Source organism: Canis aureus, unplaced genomic scaffold (genome assembly GCF_053574225.1).
Source record: "Canis aureus isolate CA01 unplaced genomic scaffold, VMU_Caureus_v.1.0 ptg000201l_RagTag, whole genome shotgun sequence".
Classification (NCBI taxonomy): domain Eukaryota; kingdom Metazoa; phylum Chordata; class Mammalia; order Carnivora; family Canidae; genus Canis; species Canis aureus.
The window spans coordinates 1,593-18,892 of NW_027554477.1; the positions used below are offsets into that span (position 1 = coordinate 1,593).

At 38.6% G+C, this 17,300-nt stretch overlaps 1 protein-coding gene across 1 annotated transcript in view; it reads right to left on the bottom strand.

Moving 5' to 3' along the window:
* Nucleotides 1-346: 346 nt before the first annotated feature.
* The window catches only part of LOC144309727 (ankyrin repeat domain-containing protein 26-like), a 136,976-nt gene continuing 120,022 nt past the window's right edge, over nt 347-17,300 (bottom strand). The window contains exons 27-28 of the mRNA XM_077890834.1: nt 1,769-1,814; nt 347-590 (exon numbers count right to left, since the gene is read on the bottom strand). Of these exons, the coding sequence (XP_077746960.1) occupies nt 577-590; nt 1,769-1,814 (60 nt within the window). The 3' untranslated portion in view covers nt 347-576. The remainder of the gene's footprint in view (nt 591-1,768; nt 1,815-17,300) is intronic.

The window sequence follows — 17,300 nt, forward strand, 5'->3', positions numbered from 1 at the left end:
ATGAATAATAAGTATTTAAAATTGAAATTATACACAGGGTTTATGGCACTATAAAAATTGAAATACATACAAACATTGGTGATAGCTTTAGCAGCAGTATATCAAAATGATGTGTGTCTAAATCCATATGTCTAGTAATAAAACATAGAAAATACAAAAAAAAAAAAAAACAACTACCAATTACCAGCCCCAAAACATTATCAACAACTTGGTCCGATCTACTTGGGCAGATTGGAGCCTGTAAAACTCAATAATGCTGGTTTCCATGTAGAAAATATGCTTAAATTTAATCAGATGCCAAGAAACATAGCTTAAAATAATATATAAACTTTCATTACACACGATATAACAACATTTCCTTTAATAAAGATTTTTTGTACATCAGATATTTACTGGGAAACAATTAAAATGTTATATTAAACATCTAGGTAATAAACTTTTACTATATAGCTTTCAGATCATATACTTTCTATTCAAAATCTCTACATATTCTCGTGATGCTTGCAGTACTAGATCTTGATTTACATTTGACTCGTCAGTAGGTCCTAAAGGAGAAGATCTACAGAATCCTGATTCTCAATCATGAGCAACTGAAAAAGAGAAAGAATAATATTCTTTATCTGAAATACTTTGTAGTTAACTAGAAGTTAGTAAAAAAAAAGTTGGAATCTTCTGAGTGTTAAAAGGATGAAAAATATCTACATATAACTACAATATAAAATACAAGATTACTATTAAATCAAGTTTGCTCACGATTGCCCATTGAATTAATTACTACTGTGGATAAACACTAGAGCTTCTGGTTTTCTCATTACAAGATGAGATTGCAAGCTGATGGCACAGTCCACCCCTGAACAATCATATACTATCAACTGAAAAATCTAACAGGCAATATCTAGAGTCAAATATATCATGGCAGGTTTAAAACAAGACATTATAAGAACACACAGAAGGGACATCCTGGTTTTCTATCAATATTGTCTGCTTTTCTGTGGAGGGAATAGGAAGGCTGATACCTGAAAGATTACTCTCTGCAAAGCAGCAGAGTAGGGTAATGGCGACAGAGAAGGCTCACCAATGTGGCAAGAACCAAATTGATTTGGGTGCTTATATTCCATGCTAAGAAACCTGGAATTTTACCCAATGGCAAAACCAGTGGCTGGAGATTGAAATGTCACCTGTCAAGGGACAGCTATATGAACTATATAATTGCTTAACTAAGTATTACTGAGACAAGTCTGGTCTGTTTGGTCTTCTACCACTAGCAGAAACAAGAATTTGAGAACGCCCACATTTTCAGATTGACAGTTCCATAGCGATGGCACAAGTGAAGGAAGATTACAGCCAAAAGTGCTAACAGGCATACAGGCTGCAGGTTTTTAAAAAAGGTATGAGGGATCCCTGGGTGGCACAGCGGTTTGGCGCCTGTCTTTGGCCCAGGGCACGATCCTGGAGACCCGGGATCGAATCCCACGTCGGGCTCCCTGCATGGAGCCTGCTTCTCCCTCTGCCTGTGTCTCTGCCTCTCTGTCTCTCTCTGTGTGGCTATCATGAATAAATAAATAAAATCTTAAAAAATAAAAATAAAAAAGGTATGAAACACGATGACCAAATGAGGAATAAGTCTCTTATTCACTATGTTTATGTTTTACATTTTTTATTAGATATATCTAGACAAAATTTTAACAAGGGGAAGGGATGCCAGTTACTATTTGTGGTTTATTTCAGAAATTAATGACCATCTAAATTTGTGAATTTGGCAACATACCTTCTTTTAGTTCTCTGATTATACTGTCTTCCAACATCTGCTGCATCTGAAATAAGTTAAACGTTACTTACAATGTTCAAGTTAAACAAGAGACATTATTGTAGGAATTTTATTTTGCTTATGAAACGTGGTCTGGAAATGATACTTTTAGAAAGTAAAAGCTACAATTTGCTTAAATAGAAAGCTAATCACATAAATAAAATAAATCCCTACTTATTTTAATCTGGATAACTGAGAAGAAACCTATAATGCTGTTTAGAGGATTCTAATAAAAAGTACAATTAATATTGATCAATCGAATATACAGAATTTCTGGAAGAAGAGGACGATGGTGGAGGAGTAGGAGACCCTAGTTTTGTCTGGTGTCTGGGATTCAGCTACATAGGTATCAAATCATTCTGAACACCTGTGGACTCAGACAGAGATCCAAGAAAAGAATTGTTGCAATTCTACAAATAGAACAGCGACCGCTTTCTGCAAGGTAGGAGGTGTGGAGAAATGAATCAGAGGCATATATCAGAAGATTAAACCAGGGCGGCAGGGAACCTCTGGAAGCCAGAAGGCAAGTCCTGGAAAGTGATATAGCAGCAGAGTGCACAACCAGAACTTTTAAGAGGTCTGTTCCAGTGAGGACATCCCTGTCTGAAAGATGCTCAGGTGGCAACGGGGGGCAGCATCCTAAGTGGGACGGACAGTGTGGTCTCAGGATCCCTGGGGGGGCGGGGTCACAGAAGGAATGGGGGCGGCGCCTGAGTATGGCAGTTGCCAAGGCGTTTGAGCGGGGAAGCCAGTTGCAATCAGTGAGCCCAGGAGTGGGCATTCAGCTCAGTGTTGCCATAAACCCCAAACCGAGGAACAGTCAGGTGACCACTTTCCAAGCAGGAAAAACTGGGCAAGACCTCCTCCTTCCCCCCAGAGGCACAGTGTGAATGGGAGCTACAGGGGTCTGCAAAGTTTGGAAAATCGAAAGGGGGTCTGTGCTTGAGATAAAAATGCTTGGTCACAGGCTGGGTGAATACAGAGTGCAGACAGAAACCAGGGAGACACAGTAGGGAGTGAGATCTTTCAATTCCAGGGCTGGAAATTAGGAGGCCACCATTTTCATTCTCATCCTCTAAAGCTGCCCAGAAAGCCTTCAGGGAACAAAAGCCACAGAGAGCAATCTGGAGCTGCTTACCTGGCCTGGCCCCCTGGCAAGGGTGGTGCAATCCCACCCTAAGCAAAGACACCTAAGAATCAGTGCAACAGGCCTCTCCCTCAGGAGGTCAGCAACAACTTCCTGCTAAGACCAACTTTACTCATCATACAGAGCTGCAGAACTCCAGTGCTAGGGGCAAACAGTATACAGAACTCATGGCTATTTCTCATGACTCCTTAGTCTTTCTATTTTAATTTTCTTTTTGCTTTCAACCATTTTCTTCATTTATCAACTCTTACAATTTACCTTTTTACACTTGCATTCAATCCTTTCACTGCTCTTAATATTATTCCTGTATATATTGAAGTTTTTCTTTCTGTACCATTTCGGGAAGTAGTTCCTTCTAAGAAATAGACTAAAATACAACCAGAATCTACTATACTGCTCTATTCTCTTCATCTGTCTGATTATAATATTTTTAAAATCTATCTTAATTTTCATATTTACAGTTACATTCTATCCTTTCATTGCATTTAATTTTATTTTTGCATATAATGAAGTTTTTCATTCTTTACAATTTTGGGATGTAGTTTCTTCTAACAAACAGACCAAAATAAACTTATGATATAGTATATTGCTCTGTTCTGTTCAACTGGCTGATAATATCCTTTTTATTTTGACTTTTAATTTCCATTTTTACACTTACATTCTAGACTTTCCTTGTATTTAATTTTATTTTTGTATATATACAAGGTTTCCTCTTAACCATTTGGGGATGCAATTTCCTAACAAAAAGACCAAAATTCACATAGTATCGGTGTACTGCTCTGCTCTCTTGATCTCTCTAATTCTATTATCTCCTTTGTTAACCTTTAAATTGGCTTCGGGTCTCTTCTGATTTGTTTAGCATGTATTTATCTGGGGTCATTCTTGATATTTTTCTATTCTGTTCTCTCACTCATCTCTTCTTCTCTGGACAGAATGACAAGATGGAAAAACTCACCGCCACAAAGAGAACAAGAGGTAGTACTGACTGCCTGGAACCTAATCAGCATGGATAGAAGGAAGAGGCTGGAGCGAGAGTTCAGAATAATGACCATCAAGATAATAGCTGGGCTTAAAAGAAACACAGAGGACATTAGAGAATGCCTTTCTGGAGAAATAAAACAACTGATATCTAATCAAGTTGAGATAAAAAAGGCTAATCTTAGTGAGATGCAATCAAAAATGAAGGTTCTAACTGCTAGGATAAATGAGGCTTCACAGAGAAGTAGTGATATAGAAGACAAAACAATGGAGAATAAAGAAGCTGAGGAAAAGCGAGAGAAACAACCACTGGACTATGACAGGAGAATTTGAGAGATGATTCGTACCACACAGCAAAACAATGTTAGAATAATGGGGATCCCAGAAAAAGAGGGGAAGGAGGGGGCAGAAGGCATATTTGAGCAAATTATAGCAGAGATATTCCCTCATCTGGGGAAAGAAACAGGCACTCAAGTGCCAGGAGGCACAGAGAACCTTCCTCAAAATCAATAAAAAACAGGTCAATATCTCCAATATAATAACAAAGCTTGCAAATTTCAGACCCAAAGAGAAAATCCTGAAAGCAGCTTGGAACACGAGGCCCTGAACCAAGAAGGAGAGAAATATTCAACTGGCAGCGGATCTATCCAAAGAGACCTAGCAGGCCAGAGAGAGCTGGCATGATATACTCAGGGTGCTCAAGGAGAAGAGTCTACAGCCAAGAATCTTATCCAGCAAGGCTCTCATTCAAAATACAAGGGGAGATAAAAAGCTTCCAGCACAAACTGAAACTAAAAGAATTTGTGATCCCTAAAACAGCTTTGCAAGAAGTGGTAAAGGGGAAACTTTAAGCAAACAGAGAGCCCAAAAGTAACACAGACCAGAACACGGACTTTACACATAATACAATGGCACTACATTCATATCTTTCAATCCTTTCTCTGAATGTAAACAAGTCAAATGCCCCAACCAAAACACACAGGGTATCACAGTAGATAAAAAAAAAGCAAGACCCACTGATATGCTATCTGAAAGAGACTCATTTTAGACACAAAGACAACTTCACATTGAAGGTGAGGGAGTGGAAAACCATTTATCATATTAAAGGACATGAAAAAAAACTGGAGTGGCAATATTTATATCAAACAAATTGAATTTTTTTAAGATTTTATTTATTTATTCATGAGAGACACACAGAGAGCGAAAGGCAGAGGCACAGGCAGCGGGAGAAGCAGGCTCCGTGCGGGGAGCCTGATGTGGGACTAGATCATGACCTGAGCCGAAGGCAGATGCTCAACCACTGAGCCACCTGGTCATCCCACAAATTGGATTTTAAACCAAAGACTGCATTAAGAGAAGAAACAACAACAAAAGATGAAGAAACTCACTATGCCATAATTAAAGGGTCTATCCAAAACTAAAATTGGACAATTATAAGTTTTAATGTGTCTAAAGTGGGAGCAGCCAACTATATAAATCAACTTTCTGTTAAGATTTCATTTATTTATTTATTTGACACACACACACACACACAGAGAACACAGGCAGTGGCAGCAAGAAAGAGAGAAGCAGGCTCCCCACTGAGCAGGCAGCCTGATCAGGGCTTGATCCCAGGACCTTGAGAACATGACCTAAGCCAAAGGCAGAGCCTTAACCGACTGAGCCACCCAGGCCACCTTATAAAGCAATTAATAACAAAAATAAAGGAACACATGGATAGTCATATAATAATAGTAGGTACTTTAACACAACACTACTGTAATGGCCAGATCATCTAAGCAGATGATCCACTAGGACGCAAGGGCTCTGAATGACACATTACACAAAATGGACTTCACAGATAACTTCAGAGCACTCCATCCTATGACAACAGAATACACATTCTTCTCGGGTGCACATGGAACAAACATTCTGCACAACAGATCACATACTCAGTCACAGATCAGCTCTCAACTGGTACCAAAAGACTGGGATCATTCCCTGCATACTTTCAGACCACAATGCTTTGAAACTGGAACTCAATCTTGACAGGAAATTTGGAAAGAATTCAAATACACAGAGGTTAAAGAATCCAACTGGGGCAGTAAGGCACATTTTAAAACCTCATAGAAACAAATGAAAATGGAAACACAACTGCTCAAAACATTTGGGATGCAGCAAAGGTCATGGAAAGAGGATAGTATATAGCAATGCAAGCCTTTCTCAAGAAATGAGAAAGGTCCTAAATACACAACCTAACCCTACACCTAAACGAGCTGGAAAAGAACAGAATATTAAAGCCTAAAACCAGCAGGAGAAGAAAATTCATAAAGATCAGAGCAGAAATCAATGAAATAGAAACCAAAGGAACAGTAGAACACATCAATGAAGTCAGGAGCTGGTTCTTTGACAGAATTAATAAGATCGATAAACCCCTGGCCAGACATATCAAAAAGAGAACGGAGCCAAAAAATTAGGCAATCTAGAAGAAATGGACGCATTCCTGGAAAGCCACAAACTACCAAAACTGGAACAGGAAGAAACAGAAAACCTGAACAGGCCAATAACCAGGGAGGAAATTGAAGCAGTCATCAAAAACCTCCCAAGACACAAAGGTCCAGGGCCAGATGGCTTCCCAGGGGAATCCTATCAAACGTTTAAAGAAGAAACAATGCCTATTCTACTAAAGCTGTTTGGAAAGATAGAAAGGGATGGAGTACTTGCAAATTCGTTCTATGAGGCCAGCATCACCTTAATTCCAAAACCAGACAAAGACCCCACCAAAAAGAATTACAGACCAATATCCCTGATGAACATGGATGCAAAAATTCTCAACAAGATACTAGCCAATCGGATCCAACAGTACATTAAGAAAATTATTCACCATGACCGAGTAGGATTTATCCCCGGGACACAAGGCTGGTTCAACACTCGTAAAACAATCAATGTGATTTATCATATCAGCAAGTGAAAAACCAAGAACCATATGATCCTCTCTTTAGATGCAGAGAAAGGATTTGACAAAATACAGCATCCATTCCTGATCAAAACTCTTCAGAGTGTAGGGATAGAGGGAACATTCCTCAACATCTTAAAAGCCATCTACGAAAAGACCACAGCAAATATCATTCTCAATGGGGAATCACTGGGAGCCTTTCCCCTAAGATCAGGAACAAGACAGGGATGTCTACTCTCACCACTGCTATTCAACATAGTCCTGGAAGTCCTAGCCTCAGCAATCAGACAACAAAAAGACATTAAAGGCATTCAAATTGGCAAAGAAGTCAAACTCTCCCTCTTTGCCGATGACATGATACTCTACATAGAAAACCTAAAAGCCTCCACCCCAAGATTGATAGAACTCATACAGCAATTTGGCAGCGTGGCAGGATACAAAATCAATGCCCAGAAATCAATGGCATTTCTATACACTAACAATGAGACTGAAGAAAGAGAAATTAAGGAGTCAATCCCATTTACAATTGCACCCAAAAGCATAAGATACCTAGGAATAAACCTAACCAGAGACGTAAAGGACCTATACCCTAAAAAGTATAGAACACTTCTGAAAGAAATTGAGGAAGACACAAAGAGATGGAAAAATATTCCGTGCTCATGGATTGGCAGAATTAATATTGTGAAAATGTCAATATTACCCAGGGCAATTTACACGTTTAATGCAATCCCTATGAAAATACCATGGACTTTCTTCAGAGAGCTACAACAAATTATTTTAAGATTTGTGTGGAATCAGAAGACCCAGAATAGCCAGGGGAATTTTAAAAAAGAAAACCACATCTGGGGAAATAAGATCATGAATGAAAGAAGACAGATCACGACCAGCACCAGAGAAATACAGACAACTATAAGAACACATTCTGAGCAACTATATGCCAACAAACTAAGCAATCTGGAAGAAATGGATCCCTTCCTACCAAAACTGAAACAGGAAGACACAGGAAACCTGAACAGACCCATAACCAGCAAGGAAATGGGAGCAGTCATCAAATATCTGCCAACAACCAAGAGTCCAGGACCAGGTGGCTTCCCAGGAGAATTCTACCACACATTCCAGGAAGAATTAATCTATTCTTCGGAGCTGTTTATAAAAATTAGAAATGGAAGGGAAACCTTCCAGCGTTCTCTGTGAGGCCAGCATTACTCTGATCGCAAAACCAGAGCAAGACCCCACCCAAAAGGAGAATTACACTCCAATATCCCTGATGAACATGGATGCCAAAATTTTCACCAAGACACTGGCTGGGAGGATTCAACAGTACATTAAAGGATTATTCACCATGTCCAAGTGGGTTTTATGCCTGGGCTGCAAGGGTGATTCGACATCTGCAGATGAATCAATGTGATACACTACAGAAATAAAAGAAAGGATAAGAACCATAGGATCCTCTCAAGAGATGCAGAAAAAGCAGTTGACAAAGTGCAGCACCCTTTCCGGATCAATACTCTTCGCAGTGCAGGGAGGGGGGGGAGCATATCTCAATATCATAAAAGCCATCTACGAAAAGCCCACACCTGATGCCATTCTTAAGGGGAAAAACTGAGAGCTTTGCCACTAAGGTCAGGAACACGACAGGGAAGTCCACTCTCTGGACAACCAGTGTTGTTCGACATAGCCTCAGCATTTAGACAACAAAAAGAAATAAAAAGGCGTCTGAATCAGAAAAGAACTCAAACTCTCACTTTTCTCAGAGGACATGATATCCTATGTGGAAAACCCAAAAGACTCCACCCCAACGTTGCTAGGACCCTTTCCTGAATTCAGCAAAGCAGCAGGATAGGAAATCCATGCACAGAAATCAGTTGCATTTCTATACACTAACAATGAGATGGAAGAAAGAGAAACTGAGGAGTCGATTCCATTGACCATTGCAGCAAACACCATAAGATGCCTAGGAATAAACCTACCCAGAGAGACAAAGGATCTATACTCTGAAGATGACAGGACATTCTGGAAAGAAATTGAGAAAGGTGTAAAGAACTGGAAATACATTCCATGCTCATGGATTGAAAGAATTAAATATTGTTAAAATGTTTATGCTAGCTCCATCAATCTATATATTCAATGCAATCTCTATCAAAATACTACCAACTCCTTTTATACAGCTGGAGTAAATAACGGTAAGATTTGTTTGGAACCTTAGAAGACCCCGAATAGCCAAACATATGTTGATAGAGGTAGCCATAGCTGGTGGCATTACAAGCCGGACTTCAAGCTCTATTTTAAAGCTGTGATCAACAAGACAGTATGGTACTGGCACAAAAGCAGACATGTCGATCAATGGCCCAGAAGAGAAAACCCAGAAGTGGACCCTCAACTCTATGGTCCACTCCTCTTCAACAATACTGGAAAGAAAATCCAATGGAGACAAAGCAGTCTCTTCAACAAATGGTGTGGGAAATCAGACCACCACATGTAGAAGAATAAAACTGGACCATTTTCTTATGCTATACACAAAAATAGAGTCAAAATGGATGAAACACCCAAATGTGAGATAGGAATCCATCAAAATCCTAGAGGAGAACACAGCCAGCAACCTCTGTGACCTCGGCTGCCGCAACTTCTTGCTAGAACATGTCACCAGACGCCAAAATGACCTACTGGGAATTCATCAAGATAAAAAGCTTTTGCACAGCAAGGAAATAGTTGACAAAACCAAAAGACAACTGACAGAATGGGAGAAGGTGTTTGCAAATGCCTTATCAGATAAAAGGCTGGTATGCAAAGTCTATAAAGAGCTGATCAAAGTCAACACCCAAAGAAAGATAACCCAATGAAGAAATGGGCAGAAGAAATGAAAGGACATGTCTCCAAAGAAGACATACATATGGCCAACAGACACATGAAAACATGCTCAACATCAGCTGGCACTAGAGAAATACAAATCAAAACCACGGTGAGTTTCCCCCTCACACCTTTCATAATGGCCAAAATTAGCAAGTCTGGAAATGACAGATGTTGGCGGGAATGCAGAGAAAGGGGGATCCTCTTATGATGTTGGTGAGAATACAACCTGGTGCAGCTCCTCTGGAAATCAGTACCGGAGGTTCCTCAAAGAGTTGAAAAAGGAGCTACCTATGTAAAACCCAGCAATTGCGCTAGAAGGTATGAATCCCGAAGATCACTTTGGTCGGGATCCAAAGGGGCACCTGCACCCATATGTTTATACCAGTAATATCCTCAATAGCCAACCTGAGAGATATGGATGTTCTTTGAAAGAGGTATGCATAAAGAAGATGTGATGTAGATATAAATAAATAAGTATCATATTTATTTATTAGACAGAGAGAGAGAGGGAGGGAGAGAGAGAACAGAATATTACTCAGCCAATAAATAATGAAATCTTGGGACCCCTGGGTGGCTCAGTGGCTGAGAGTAGGCCTTTGGCTCCGGGCATGATATATATATCATAACATTATAAGCTAGTTAATTGAATTTAAATAAAAAATAGTAAAGAAACCAATGGAGCTAGGAATGTGAAATAAAAGAATATACATAACTTCTGAAGGATCTTTGTAACTTCTGTTACAAAATTGTAAACAAGAGTCATTTTACACTTTAATAGTTTGTGATTTTCAGAAAAAGTGCCCTTTATGAGAGATTAATCATTTGTTTAATAAATTATTCCTCCGAATGAACTTTCCACTTTTGCACTTTTGCACTTTTGATTTTGCACTCAACAAAATCTTGAGGTATGTTGTATGCTCTATTTTTCAGCACAGACTCTTAAATACATAAAACAATGGAAGTGGGACTACATAAAGTCATGTGGAATTTCTCCCGGTAATATTGAGTAAAACTATTTTGTTATCTATATGATGACTGATGTACTTCTTTTCATGTGAACACAGAGATTTCAGAAAATCTGCTTCAGGAAAGGAAAAAATATAAGCTAGCACTAGTTTTCCAACTTAGTTTCGCATTGATACGTTTCTAGAATTAGAAACAAGGAAAAGAAATTTTAACTGTAACTTTGTTTCCTTTCTATGAATTAGGACCAATTTTTGAAGCACCTGACTTACTATAGTTATCATTATCTACTTAATTATGAAATATTTAGGAATATTTCAGACTACAGTTGACCTTTGAGCAACACAGTGGTTAGGTGCACTTACCCCCGTGCAGTCAAAACTCTGTATAATTTCTGATTCTCCCAAAATTTAATTACTAATAGCCTACTGTTGATGGGAAGCCTTACCAATAACACAGTCCATTAATACATGGTTTGTACATTACATGTGTTATATAATATATTCTTAAAATAAAGTAAGCTAGAGAAAAAAAGGTTATTGAGAAAAACATAAGAGAAAATACAGTACAACACAACAGCCAAGAAAGTCCATGTGTAGGCTAACTAGACCTGCAGCTTCAATTCCATGTTGGTCAAGGATCAAATGTGCATTACAAATATTCCCATCTAGAATGCTCTTATTTCTTATAAAAGGCATCCTCTCATTGAATTCCCAAAATAGGGTCTAAGTACGGTACTAAGTGGTGCCTAGGTGGCCCAGTCACTTAAGTGCCTGCCTTCATTTCCTTAAGGAATGATCAAAGGAATATAATGATCTTTTCGCCAAAAGTCTTTTCCTAAATACTTGCTTCTGTGACCCTGGTTTATTTCCAGGTGAGAATTGAGTTAGATGGTAGAAATAGCTTGCAATCCATTAATAAAGAGAACATATTTGCAATTTTATTTATACTTTTCCATTTATCAAAAACATAAGAGGGTAAGAAAATTATACACATAAAAACAACGTATCAGCAAATTTTAATTCGAAGACTCATTAATTAGAAGGATTTTCTCATAACAGTTTGTTTCCAAACTACCAATCATAGAAATCTAAGGTTCCATTGGGGATACTGTAGGATTGAGGGACAAAAGTCTCCAGCTGTAGTCTCATCTCTCTTTTAGCTACACAGCTCCACTGGTCTCGGTTTTGTATAATACAGTTTAATGCAAAAACAGAAACAAACAAAAAAACAAAACAAAACAAAAACAAATTAAGTTCCATTCTTTGAAAAAAATATTGTTTTCCAAAAGGTAGTCACTAATTTAGTCAAAGTCCCTAATTTTTTTATTTTAATTTTTATTTATTTATGATAGTCACAGAGAGAGAGAGACAGAGACACAGGCAGAGGGAGAAGCAGGCTCCATGCACTGGGAGCCTGATGTGGGATTCGATCCCGGGTCTCCAGGATCACGCCATGGGTCAAAGGCAGACGCCAAACTGCTGCGCCACCCAGGGATCCCAAAGTCCCTAATTTTACATAAGAGACAAGAAGGCCTCAGAAAGATTGCAGTTTGCCTCAGGTCAAAAGACCAAAGAGTTGCAGGCCAGGAATGTGCTTTAGGTCCTCCTGAGCTGAGAGTTTTTATGCCAGTTACTTCATCATCTTCAGGAAAAATACCTACATTTTTAACTATAACTGACTGAAAATGAACACATAAAAGTTTGTCATGTGGCTCAATAACGACTAGGCATGAGGCACAAAACAGCTTTCTAATTAAATTATAAATTTTAAAGTCTAAAGTGTAATTTAAATTATAAATTTTAATGTTTTATGAATAAAAATACAGCAATGGAAATGATCTTTACTCCTATTGGGAACAGTTAATAGACTGCATTTATAAGCACAAATTTTTTAAACCACAAGACACGGAACTTGAAGGAGAAAATCTTTAGTTGAACCAAAGAGGCTGAAATGGAGGAAACTCTTCCTGGAAAGAATTATTCTTTTCCTCCAGATAAAACTTGGTTTACCAAAATCAATCAACAAATGAGTTATCTATGTTGTGGATTATTAAACACAAAACAGACTTCTCTTTACCACCTAGTATGCTCTGTCCAACCTCTCATCATTATGAGAGTTGGTATGTACAAAAGACAGGACTAACTTTAATTTAAATCCAGTCAGAAATTAGAGGTAAACCATCATTACCCACAAGTGGATTTATCTCTACCTTCCTCACAGCAGGAAGGGAGATTTGCCTAATGAGTGAATTGGGGAGAAGGCACTAGGCAGTGCTTAGGAGATTCCAAATCTCTTTTTTGAAAAGATGTGCTCACCCATGGTAACATGAATTCAGGTCTGCTCTCATCTTCGTGGGATGGGCATCAAACATTTGTTTCCTCCATTTACAACTGTGTGGGGAAGTGCCTAATTTGGGATAAAGAATTGGGAAGCCCACTGTGGCTACATACCCACCCAAACCACATCCTCCAATCTGTTAGCATGTATTAGTAACAAAGGCTACTAAGTTTAACTCCATCTGCCTGACTCCTGTGCTCTGAACTCAGAAAAAGAAGAGCACTGTCCTCTGCCACCTACCCCACCACAGCTCCAATGAGAGAAATGACCAGACAATACTTTGAAAAATGTTTCTTCTTGCTTGACTTTATAACTAACATTCATTGTTCAAAGCAACATATTTTGAAGAGGGAAAAGTTGGAAAGAACAATTTTAGAAACAAGCAGAGAAAGTCAGACAAAACGAGGAGACAGAGGAGTATGTTCTAAATGAAAGAACAAGGCCACGAGATAGAACCTCAGAAAAATAACGAAATGAAACAGAGATAAGGAGTCAGCCTGATAAAGAGTTCAAAGTAATGGTCACAGAGATGCTCAGCAAACTTGGAAGAATGGACGGATTCAGTGAGAACTTCAACAAAGAGAAAATATACAAAAGAACCAATTAGGGCTGAAGAATACAATAACTGAAATGAAAAATACACCAGACACAATCGACAGCAGATTAAAAGATGTGAAGAACAGATCAGCAATCTGCAAGAAAGGGTAGTAAAAATCATCCAAGCTGAAAAGCAAAAAGAAGAAATAATTTGAAAAATTAAGATACAGGGACCTCTGGAATAGCATCAAGTATAATAAAACTCACATTAGAGAGGTCCCAGAAAAAGAAGAGAGAAAAGGGTAAAGAACTTATTTGAAGAAAGAATACCTAAAAACTTCCCTAACCTGGGGAAGAAAACAGGCCTCCAGGCCCAGGAAGCATTGCCAGTCCCAAATAAAAGGAACCCAAAGAGTTTCACACCAAGACACATAATAACAAGTCAAAAATGAAAGAGAAAAGGAGAATCTTAAAAGCAGAAAAAAAGAAAAGAAAAGAAAAGAAAGGAAAGGAAAAGCAATTAGTTATATCAAAGCGAACCACTACAGGGATATCAGTGGATTTTTCAGCCAAAACTGTGGCATGCACTCTGGAAAACTGTGTGGAGGTTCCTCAAAGAGTTAAAAATAGACCTGCCCTACGACCCAGCAATTGCACTGCTGGGGATTTACCTCAAAGATACAGATGCAGTGAAACGGCAGGACACCTGCACCCCGATGTTTCTAGCGGCAATGTCCCCAATAGCCAAACTGTGGAAGGAGCCTCGGTGCCCATCGAAAGATGAATGGATAAAGAAGATGTGGTCTATGTATACAATGGAATATTACTCAGCCATTAGAAACGACAAATACCCACCGTTTGCTTCAACGTGGAGGGACCTCAAGGGTATTGTGCTGAGTGAAATAAGTCCATCGGAGAAGGACAGACATTATAATGGTCTCATTCATTTGGGGAATATAAAATTTAGTGAAAGGGAATAAAGGGAGAGAAAATGAGTGAAAATATCGCTGAGGGTGACAAAACATGAGAGACACCTAACTCTGGCAAATGAACAAGGTGTAGTGTAAGGGGAGGTGGGCGGGGGGTTGGGGTGACTGGGTGATAGGCACTGAGCGGGGCACTTGGGATGAGCACTGGGTGTTATGCTAAATGTTGGCAAATTGAACTCCAATAAAAATCGGAGAAGGACAAACATTATATGGTCTCATTCATTTAGGGAATATAAATAATAGTGAAAGGGAATGGAAGGGAAGGGAGAAGAAATGGGTAGGAAATATCAGAAAGGGAGACAGAACGTGAAGACTCCTAACTCTGGGAAATGAACTAGGGGTGGTGGAAGGGGAGGAGGGCAGGGGATGGGGGTGAATGGGTGATGGGCACTGAGGGGGGCACTTGACGGGATGAGCACTGGGTGTTATTCTGTATGTTGGCAAATTGAACACCAATAAAAAATAAATTTATCATATAAAAAGAAAGTTAAAAGAAAAGAAATTGTCGCATGATATTTTCCAAGTGCTAAGAGGAAAAAACCTAGGATATTTTTGGCAGCTTTATAATTCAGAACTGAAAGAAAGATAAAGAGTTTCCCACACAAAACTTAAAGAAGTTCATCACCACTAAATAGGTCTTATAAGAGATGTTAAAAGGACTTCTTTAATCAGAAAAGGCCAGGGTACCTGGACGGCTGTCAGTGAAGAGTCTTCCAGGACCCTGGGATCAAGCTCTGCAAGGGACTCCCTGTTCCCTGCTCAGAGAGGAGCCTGCTTCTCCCTCTCCCTCTGCCCCTCCCTCCCCTTCACTTGTGTTCTCACTCACTCTGCTCTCAAAGAAAGAAAGAAAGAAAGAAAGACCATAACTAGAAATAAGAAAATAATGAGACAGTTTTATCATAAAAACAAACATACAGTAAAGGTAATAGACCAATCATTTTTATAAAGCCAGTATGAGGGTTACAAGACAAAAGGAATAATATCAATTATATCTACAGTAACTAGTTAAGGGATACACAAAATACAAAGGTGTAAACTATGACATCAAATTTATAAAACAAGGCAGAGTGTAAAAATGCAGTGTTTTTAAAATCTGTTTGAACTGAAGTAACCATCAACTTAAAAGAGATTGCTATACATACACAGGATGTTATATATGAACTTCATGGTAATCACAAACCAAATATTTATAACGGATACACAAAAGGAAGAAAAGCATCCAAACATAATACTAAAAGTCATTGAATCAGAAGAGAATAGAGCAAGAAAACAAGGAAGTCGAATGAAAGAACAAGACTAAGGCTTCATTTAACATGAGTCTATGCTACATTTTTCTACATTAATAAAACCACGAATATACTATCAAAATCATAAGCCTATGTGCATTGATTGAAATGGGTATTTTAACAACAATGATACATAATGGAAATGGGTTGTTATTAAAGGCTCCCTATCACTGCCATCTTAGTCATCAATCATTCAAGTGATGGCATCAAGGTAAATATATGTGAATTTCATTTGAAATATCCAATTATTTGTGGGGTGCCTGGGTGGCACAGTCAGTTAAGTGTCAGAATCTTGATTTTGGCCCAGGTCATGATCTTAGGGTCATGAGATCCGGCTCCACTCTGAGCATGGAGCCTGCCTAAGAGTCTCTCTTCTCTCTTTCCCATTGCCCTTTACCACCTGCTTGCTTTCCTTCATTTTCTCTCTCTCTCTCTCTCTCTCAAAACAAAAAAAAAAAAGAAAAGAAAGAATCAAATATTTCTTTGACTTACTTATTTAGAAAATCTCTACAGTTGCTCAGCAAGCCATTTTATAAAAATTGAAATAGAAGTAATATAAGTTAAAAAAAAGGTGTTATAAGAAAGCAATTAGGGATGTGCTCTCATGTAAGAAAATGCCAAAACTTACAACATTTTTTAAACTGTTTTATTTATTTATTCATAAAAAGTACAGAGAGAGAAGCACAGACATAGGCAGAGGGAGAAGCAGGCTCCCTATGGGGATCCTGTTGCGTGACTCAATCCCAGGACCCCTGGATCATGACCTGAGCCAAAGGCAGATACATGCTAAACCACTCAGTCATACGGGTGCCCCCAAAACATAGAACTATCAATTTAGTGTTACAAGTTTATTTAATTCATAAAAAGGACTTACCGTGGAATCGTTAAAATCATAAATATCCCTACATGGTTAAGCGTTTGGATTCTAATCATTCACTTATGCATAGGGGTGGAAAATTGGGTTACAGCAAACTTTAAACATATTATAAACTATTGCTAATCAGAGAATAAGTCAAAGCATCTAAGTGTACTTTGGGTTAGTAGGTAATAATATTTACTTTCCAAAATCCAATTTAACATAGCTTTTCAAGGAAATGGGTCTGTTTGGGGGTGCCTTGGGAACTCAGTTGGTTAAGCATCCAACTCTTGATTCCAGCTCAGATCATCATCTCGGAGTCATGGGATCAAGCCCTGAGTCAGGCTCCACACTCAGTGGGGAGCCTGCTTGAGATTCTCCCCCTCCCTCTACCTCTCTCCCCACTCATGGGCACACTCTCTTCTCTCTCAGATACATAAAATCTTTAAAAAATAAGAAGATAAAATGTGTCAGTTTAGTGGTATTTATTGAATAAAGTTAATAATAGGTATCTCTTGACAATAAGAGCTCCAGGAGCTTAAAAAAATACCATAAAATTTCTGTCCCATTTCCTTATTAGCACAAACCAGTATAACTTTTACTTAATGAGTA